The sequence below is a fragment of the Terrapene carolina genome, unplaced genomic scaffold, assembly GCF_002925995.2.
Source record: "Terrapene carolina triunguis isolate 2854851 unplaced genomic scaffold, T_m_triunguis-2.0 Scaffold194, whole genome shotgun sequence".
In the NCBI taxonomy this organism is placed as follows: domain Eukaryota; kingdom Metazoa; phylum Chordata; order Testudines; family Emydidae; genus Terrapene; species Terrapene triunguis.
Window position 1 is genome coordinate 2,801,929 of NW_020664545.1, and position 9,327 is coordinate 2,811,255.

General features: G+C 39.3%; 1 protein-coding gene across 8 annotated transcripts in view; it reads left to right on the top strand.

The window, feature by feature from the left end:
* The window catches only part of GATAD2A (GATA zinc finger domain containing 2A), a 109,629-nt gene extending 100,718 nt beyond the window's left edge, over positions 1-8,911 (top strand). For all 8 annotated transcript variants that reach the window (XM_026654887.2, XM_026654890.2, XM_026654888.2 and 5 more), the window contains 3 exons: positions 1,193-1,482; positions 3,557-3,743; positions 4,564-8,911. In XM_026654887.2, the coding sequence (XP_026510672.1) occupies positions 1,193-1,482; positions 3,557-3,743; positions 4,564-4,694 (608 nt within the window). In that variant the 3' untranslated portion in view covers positions 4,695-8,911. The remainder of the gene's footprint in view (positions 1-1,192; positions 1,483-3,556; positions 3,744-4,563) is intronic.
* Positions 8,912-9,327: the final 416 nt, after the last annotated feature.

Below are 9,327 nucleotides of genomic sequence, written 5' to 3' on the forward strand. Positions count from 1 at the left end.
TTTTTTTGCTCCCGAGGACAGCGTTATATCGGGGTAGAGGTGTAGTTAACTTCAAGTTAACTAAATATTGGTCATGTCCATTTGATAGCAATGCTTCCCATCTAAACCCTGTGTTTTTTATGAAGACTTCAGATGTCTGAAACCCTTCAGCAAATTGAGGTTGTACTATATGGGCTTTAAGAATCCTCCTACAAGTGTGTATATATAGTTCCTGTTCATTTGTTTGTTAAAAATGGTCATGATTTTTTTTTTTTCAACCCATACATAATCTTTCATGATGCTCCTGTGAAGTTATTGTCAGATGTTTTATATGTGGTTTAGTCAGTTGTTTGGATATTGAGAACATTTTTAAATAACCTTAAATAGATGGTTTTCATGCCATAGACTTGACAGGTCCCTGTCTAGAATAGGTTAGACCTATTGCCACAAAGGATGACAATAATGGGGCGGGTAGGACCAAGATCATGATTTATATACACATTTTAGTAATTAGACTTTAAAAAAAAATGCTATACTAGTGTATTGGTGGACAGGGTCTAGAATGAAGACTGGAGTGTCCCTCAGTTTAAAAAAAAAAAAAAAAAAAAAAGAAAGATGTATCCCAACCGTGCAAAATAACCATGTGACTTTATAAATGTAGTTCTTATCCTTTCTCTCGCCTTTTATTTTTTAATTATCATTACTTATTTTGTCATGTCAAAAATTAGACTTTAGTTTCCTTGCAACAAGGACTATATTGCCTTTCAAGTGTCTAGTATACTTTGGGGCAGTTTAAAATAGTAATTTTTTGCTTGAGCGGTAGGAAAGGAGGGAGGGGACAAAGTGAGGAAAATTTACTTCACAGATAATGATTTAGAAACCAGAAGCATAATGCCATAGTTGCTGGTCAGTAGTGATACTTTTAGGAGTCTGAATACAACTCCCATGGCTCTGGAATGGTGTGTGGCTCCGCTGTGTATCCTTTAGGTAGTCTGCTTTAGTAAGTTAATCGCTTGTTGCCAAGATTCAGACTTGCTTGATGCACAGATAAAAATTGGTTAACATTGTTGTTAAGAGTAGTAAATGAAACTGTGTGAGAGGATAAAATAGGAACATAAACCGACAAACACTTAGAGTGGTGGGAGCTTGAGAACAAAGGCATAAACCATTTTTAGAACCTGGAGTGGTGAGCTAACCTGGTTGCATTCCACAGGTAAAGTTTCAGTCACAGCCTCATCTCAGGAGCCCTATATGTGTGCTCAATGTAAGACTGACTTCACTTGCCGCTGGAGGGAAGAGAAGAACGGAACCATTATGTGTGAAACCTGTATGACATCGAATCAGAAAAAGGCCCTCAAGGCTGAGCACACTAATCGACTGAAGGCTGCCTTTGTGAAAGCCTTGCAGCAAGAGCAGGAGATTGAGCAGCGGATACTGCAACAGACTGCTTCTCCTGTACAGACCAAGTCAGAACCTATAGTCCAGCACCATTCACTCAAGCAGGTAGGAATCCTTCAGTACTAAATTAGCCATTGCAGATACTCAAGCAAGGCGTCCGCAGCTTGTCCTCCTGCCATATGTTTTAAAAGGCCATGCACCTATTTTGCATCACACACAGGTGTGAAAGTTGATACAAGAAGAGCTTGTTGTATAAGCTCTGAAGTGTACTTTGAATTAAGTTTTTGGCTGTCCTGTTAATAATCCAGTGTGCTATGGGAAGAGGATCCTACGGTTGAGATGTGAGCTCTGCTCCTAAAGTAGCCGAGAACAAACACTTAATTCTGCAGAGGCATCATGGGGAGAGACTTGCACTGTTTCAAAAACCTTCTCTGGCAGATTGAGGAGGAACACTGATGAATCTGAAATCACATCCAGCTCTCGTTAAGAAATAAGGGCATGATCCTGCATATTCAAAGGGGAAGGGTGCCCACAGGACTCCAGGGATAGAGAGAAGGTTTTTATCTAACTCTCTGGTTTGATAAAACCACCTTCTAGTAGCCCCCAAACAGCATGTGTCCTTGACTGTAACACCAGTGGGAGGGCCCAGTGACAGAGGTCATTTCTGTAATGCTTGGAAGAGCTCCATTTGTAAATATTGACTGAAATGTTAAAGAACTCTTGATGGTTTAGGCAGGAGGTTGGGTATCAACAGGACACTTAAAAATGCTAATTTTAGTTAAAATATTTCAAAGACTGCTCTTCTCACCTTGTTTCAACTGAACTACTCCCACGTAAACTCCAGAATCCCACGCTAAGGGGCACATTTGGGACAGCATTCTTTTAAAACCACCATCGAGTTCTCTGACATCCCATAACTTAGTACAGATCAGATACATTCCAGTGACCCTGTGCAGATTTGTAATATTAGCAATTAATGGGAGAATAAAAGAGCAGCAAAACTATTACAGGCAAAAACTTGTACAAAATAATAAACTGTTGACTACCTCAGTTATGGCCTGATGATTTTAAGTAGTAATTACATAAATATCACTGGTAAAATGAATCCATTTGTTACTCTCAGGGTGTTATTTTGGAAGGGGATGTGGCAAGAGGAGCAGAATAACTCTGCTCTGTGTGACACTGTCGAGCTCAAAAAAGAATTAGATAAGTTCATGGAGGACAGGTCCATCAATGGCTATTAGCCAAGATGGTCAGAGACACAACCCCATGCTCTGGGTGACCCTAAACTTCTGAGTGCCAGAATCTGGGACTGGATGATGGGATGGATCACTTGATAATTGATGTGTTCTGTTCATTCCCACTGAAGCATCTGGCACTGACCAGTTGGAAGACAGGATACAGAGCTAGATGGACCATTGGTCTTACCTAGTGTGGCCATTCTTGCGCAGTATGTAGCATATAAGAAGGTCTTTAATTTTGGGTTTGTCTAGATGGAGGAAATTCTGCTTCAGTGCAAGTACATCAGTGTAGTTACACTTCTAAAAATTTCCCTAATTTAGATAATCGCAAATTTGATAGGAAACACTTAGAAACATAGTATAGAGAGGTGTGAGCAAGGAACTCCTGATGCTGTGAGCTGTAAGATCTCGAAGTTAATGTGTAACTTGTGTCCATGCCAGAGGCTTGGGTTCAAATAGCAACTCAGATCATAAACGAAAATGAGTCACTTGGTCGTCTTCTAATCCCAGTCCCCACTTGTACACCTCACAAAACCACCATGGAATTGGGAACGCTGCCAAGGAAGTCCAGAACTGGAGTAGCAAGGGATTGATGGTGTAGGTCAGGCTTGCCGTCTGGTGGTGCTTCTGAGAGAGGAAGTGTACACAGTACTTACCTTCTTTGCTGTTTCTACTCAGTACGACTGCCTCACTTTTTTATGTGCACTTCACTTTTAAAAGGTAAAAACAAGCTGTTGTTGACACTATGTTGTTGACCGCTAGCTTTTTATTTTGATTTAGAGATGATACAAAGTTTGTGGCCAGTACCAGGTGTGGTAGGAGGAGGAAAGGAAGAAGAGAAATCCAGTAAAAGATTGTCATGACTAGTGTACTGAACATTTTGCAAGACACACATTTGCATTCCTGTGCCCTTCTAATTAATTCTTCTCTTGCACTAGACTTCTAGCCAGCTGTCTCGAGGTCCCCCAGGAAGCACCCGAGGAGTCTTGCATGCATTTAGTCAGTCACCCAAGTTGCAGAATGCATCAGCTGCAGCAGCACTTGGTAGTAGGCCAGGTAAGCATGCTGAGAGACCTGTCAGCAAGAGCAATGCTACTACCTGGAAGAAGACCCCCATCACTACAGGTAGACTTTTTTTCTTTGTGTTCTTTTCTTTGTAGTTTAGTTGCACTTTGTTGGCCAACAACCTTAATTCTTTGTTACTCTTTGGCACCTCCCTGCATAAAGGACAATGGCCTGTTGCTCCATTACCTCACGCTTGGTACAGTTGTTTACACCCGTCCAAAGTGGCTGTAAAGTCCTACTCTAGGAGAATGGTTGTGTTTTACCCTAAGGTGTGTATGATTTTACAAGGTGCAGGGCAATGAACGTCAGGTCCTGGGTGTGCAGTTAATACTGTACTGTTAACATCAACAATAATTTTGAAATAAACATCATCTGCCTCTACTGAAAGTGGGAAATAATAGATCTTTTGCTGTTGGAAAAGCTACGACACCTACCTTTCAATGGGCTTCACCGCATCTTTAACTGTTAAACTAGCATGTTCACCTGTTAGGTTAAAGGATCAGAGGATCTCACTTCTGTTAAGTCTTCTGGTCTCTTCCTTGAAGCAATAATTGGAATCCCCAGGAAAGCTCTGCTGGCTCTGGTTTTTCTGCCCAATATTGAAATATTTTTATGCCATTTGAGAGTTGAGAGAATTCTCAATTATGTGGTCAACTCCGATTGCTTCATGACGAGACTTTTAAACAGGCTGGGGAGTTTTGCTACCACTTGCGCAGATGGGTGTGGAGACTTTTTTCTGGGTAACGGTAGTACTATTTTGAGAGCATCCATCCCCATAGTATCTTGGGTGCCATTTACTGAGCTGTATATTTTCCACTGTTCTTGTCTCAGACTAAGCATCCTGTGACACTCGCTTCTTTCTCTTTTTATGTTTTGTCAGGTGGGGCTCTAGCTTTTGTCAACCCTAGTTTAGCCGTGCACAAGACTTCTTCAGCAGTAGACCGTCAACGTGAATATCTCCTGGATATGATTCCCCCACGATCCATCCCTCAATCTGCAACATGGAAATAATGCAGTGGAATGCCCAAGAGGAAGACTTACCCGTTTCTGCCATTCTTTTTTAATACCACAATACAGTGGAATCTGCTTTAAACCCAGCTGGATTTGCCCAGCTTTGTAGGCAGCAAGAAGACTGCTCCTCATCCCATTGAGTGCTGCTGTCCTTGGTATGAGAAAATGACACCAAGAGAGTGGGAATAGACTCGAGCTCATTTGGCTATCAAATTCTTGTGATTGGCTGATGGTGAAGGCTGTCAGGAAGGGGGAGAAATTCTTATTTTTTGGCTTTGTGTATTTAGGTGTTTGGGGTTTTTTGTGGTCACCAGCACAAAAGGAGGACTAAAAGGACTACCTGCCTTTGGTTTCTTTACTTGGAGCTAGCTAGTCACCAAGCATACAGTGTTCACTGGCAATCAAGGATGCACTTCTTTGTAAGAAAAGTGGAATATGAACCCAGTGATTGCAGATGCATTTAGCAGGTTGAATTCATGTTTGCTTCTCCTCTTTCCCCCACCCCAGAAAGGCAATGTACAATTTATAATAATGAGCTAATGATGATAAATAAGCGCAAACTCAAATTCCAGTTGGTCATGATTTCTAATGGACTGGTTGCTGCCCCAACAGTCCCAGCAGGTGGGAGGCAGTGTAGGCCTCTCACTTTCATTGGATTCTGTTGAATAGACTTTGTGGACACTTGATGGTCTAAACCCTGAAGTTCTGAACAATAAACAGTAGCCTGTTCAGTCTCTCTAATCTAGCACAGAGCAATCGGCCCTTGCAAAAGTTCCCAGAGACTTTTTTTAAAGTTAAACTTTTTTTTTCTTTTTTTTGTTCTTTGGCGAAGTTGTATTCAAAAACTAAGAGCTCCAGAAGCTGTGTGTAATCAGGGAGGGTGAGAGGAGGGAGCAGAAGGATGAAAGGTAGGAGTCAGGCAACAGGTTCTTTCCCGTGTTATCAGTGGAGAAGCAATCCTTCCTAGTCCATGCTTTAGTGGTGTGATGACTGTATGCTTCAGGCAGTACTGCCTAACCCTGATCCCTAGAATTCCATTCTTCCATGCTCCCCTCTATCACATCACTCCAATATTTCAGTTTTGGTAGAGCTTTAGGTAACCCTGCTTTAAGGACAGGATTCTGTGTGGTTTTAATATATTTTGGGATTACACGGATACATTTAGAATCATTGGGTTTGGTTTTTTCACTTTATATTGGTTACAAGTGGCAGAAATACATACCTTGCTACTTGTATTGCATATTGGTACTAGAACTAGTGCCGATATGAATTCTTTTCAAAGTTATAAATATATATATATATATAAATAAATAAATAGAGGAAGGGGGAGTTACTATCCAGTTTCTACTTTGAATCTGGTATTTGTTTTCTTAGCAGCTTCAGTTAGATCCTTAATTTAAAACAGTTACTGTGTAGGGCATCCCTTTTCAGATCCACCTCTCACATTATGATAAGCTTATTTTAACCCCTCTTCTGTTGTGTGAATATCAATATTTAGATACATTTTTTTTAAACACCCAGTAGTGTAGATGACCTAGTTTTGCAAAATGGTATTTTTTGCTGTATAAAGCCCTAGAATTTCAGTTTGACTTTTTTTGTTCTGAATGTATGAAGAACTGGATGAGATGGGTTGTGGGTGGTGGGTTTTTTTGTTTGTTTGTTTGTTTGTTTTTTTAATTTTCATTCCAAGGTGTGGGGTTCTTTGTTTTGATGAGGCGGGGAGAAAGAAAGAGTGCATATTATTTTGCACAGTATGAAAATATTTCAGTTCCTTGAATTTTTTTGTTCCTGACAAATCTGTTTTACACTCTCTCGAATACAGTTGTCTCTTTCTATTTAATGACCTGGGCCAAAGTGCGTTTCTGAGTTTAAATCTCACTTCTCAAATTACAATCTTGTGCCCACAAATGGCTTTTTGGAAACCTACGGTATGAACAACTTCTAAGGTCAAAAAGTGTGCCCTTTCTAATGTTGGGCAGCTATAGATTCATCCAGTGCTGCAGAAGGGGGATGGAAGAAGGGGAAGAAGCAATAAAGTTGCTTGTTAGAAACAATGTCAAAACTGTTTTGGAAAGTGCCAATATTGGTATAGCAGCATTTAAAACTTTAATTTCAGTAGAAAGGATAATGAGAACTATTTTAAAGGCCAGAAGATTAAATAAAAATCAAAGCCTGCACATATTGCATCTTGTTGACTTTACCCTCCTCTGCCATATTGTATCAGCATAATTTTGGACTTTCTCTTTCCACTTAAAAAAAGTAAAAGTAATATACTGAGGCTGAATTATTTTAGGGGCACAGTGTAAAAGATTGATCAAAAACTCATTTTGCAGATATTATGGATCATGGATCTAAAAACAGTTTTGACATTGTTTTTATCTATTGTTCTTGGGATGTTGCAGGTAATTTAAAGATAATTCTTGCATATGCTGTTTCTGAAAAGTTTGGCTAAAAGTGCAGCAAGAAAAGATTCAAGTGGTGTACATGGGTAGATGCCAGATTGGCTTACTCAGTCCATATGTTCAGAGGTGTATATTCAGTTGACTGTGTGCTATACCTGGCCAGTTAAAACTCCATACACTATCTTTAGAATAACTATTAAAAGATTTGCAACAAATCTTTCCAAATAACTTCCATTTCTCCTCCTCACCTGCCCCTTCCAGCCCCCCCCAATATACATAACAAAAACCAAGGGTATTGTGACTTAACCTTTTAAATGGTTTGATTGTGGAGGAGGGGAGTTTTAGGCATGTTGTAAGAACAAAATCTTTAGTTGATTTTTACTACTGTCATGTTTGGAATTCCTGCCACCAGAAGGCTATTCCTTTTTCCTACAGATCTGCCCAATCCAATGCAGTCTGCTGACTCATTCATAGGGGCCTGGCAAGAGGTATCCCACACCCCAGTCCTCTAAGTGAGGCATAATTGTACCTAAAGCTCCCTCTCCGAGCAAGAGATGTACAATTTGACAGTACAACATGCAAATTGATCTCCTGTAGGTGGTACATATTGCAACATGCCCCATATTCCATTCCCCCAACCCTGCATTGCTTTGCTGCAATTGCCGCATGAGCTGGTTTGACATTGCTCAAATGCTGCTTGCTCCCCCCCTCTCCTGGGGAGAGGGTTAGAGCAGCGTTGGTTCTTGCAAGCCATATAACCTTTTCCTTTGAGACGTTGCAACTACGAGATTTTATAATACAGTAATAATGAAAATGACTAACTATTGTACTTAGATTTTAGCAACTTGTGAAATAAACCCCTGACTTTCATTTGAACCAGTGTTGAAATTTGGGAGCTGTGTGGTTTTTTTAATTTTATTTTTTTATAACCTAATTTATTATCTGTTTTATTTTGGGCATTGAATAGATTACTGTTTTCTGCCCAGAAACGTGAAAAGTGGCCTGGCTGAACCTTTTATTTTTATAGTGTAGAAGATTTTGACAGCTTTCCAGTTCATGTAAAGTTTGACTTGCTAACTTTTGTATTTTAGGGATTCCTGTAAATGGCATTCCAGCTGTAATACTGAGGAGGGTTCTTTTTGGTTGATCTTAAATTCTGGATAGCATTGTTTTGTTTTCTATAGATATTTTGATCATTGTTTTAGGAACCAGTCAGTTACCTTTTAATTATCAAATTTAGTTACCAAATTTTGCTTACTAAAAGAAAAAAGGATTTACCAAAGTACAGCTAAGAAAATGAAAATGGGGGACTCGTTTCGGAGCACAGAAGAAGGGAGAAGGCTTATACAGTGGTCACATCAGAAACCCTATTTGGCTCATATGTCACTTTCTCCTTTTATAAGGGGGGGGGACACGGTTGTCATTTTTTTTTTAGAAAATATATAAATATATATATCTATATATAATGCAAAAAGACCTCAAGGAACCGCAGTAGTGTTTGTCTGCTTAAGGCAGAGTTACGCTGTATATTGCATTTAGCGAAATAACTTGCATTGTGCTTTTTTAAAAAAAATTTATAATCATTTAACAAAGAAACTGTAACAGAGTAACGTTACGCAAGCGCAGGGTATGTTTTTTTGTCACTCGTATTTATTGTGACTCTAAATCTTTGATAATAAAACAAAAATTAAAAAAAAATGTTCCCACTAAAGCCTGATAGTCAATTTCAATGGGAGAAGAACCTGAAATCAATAACTGTATATTGTATTGTGAGGGATTTTTAGTATTTGAATGACAATAAACAAATGGACAAACTGCTGTCTGCTTTGCTTTGCTTCTTTTAAGCTTGGTATTCAAGTTGTTCTAAATTCTTTAGAGACCTGTTTCCCCAGAGATGTGCTTGTTGCACACCACTCTGATCAAAGTCCATGGGAGTTACATGTATGCATTTGAGAGCAGACTTTGGGCTTAAATGTTTTGGAGCTGTCTAGTTCAAGATGTTACATTGCAGGTCTGGCATGGCAGTTCTACCAGTGCACTGCACTCGTCTGAGGGTTCTAAAAAGTTCATATTACTGGCTTTTTTTAACTACATGCAGATTTTTTGGATAGGTTTTTTTTCCCTCAAAAAACATTTTATCTAAAGATAGCTACATTATAGCTCAACGATATCTCATCATGGAATAGGGATTATAAATTCTACTTCTATAGTATGAGACAATATATTCATAT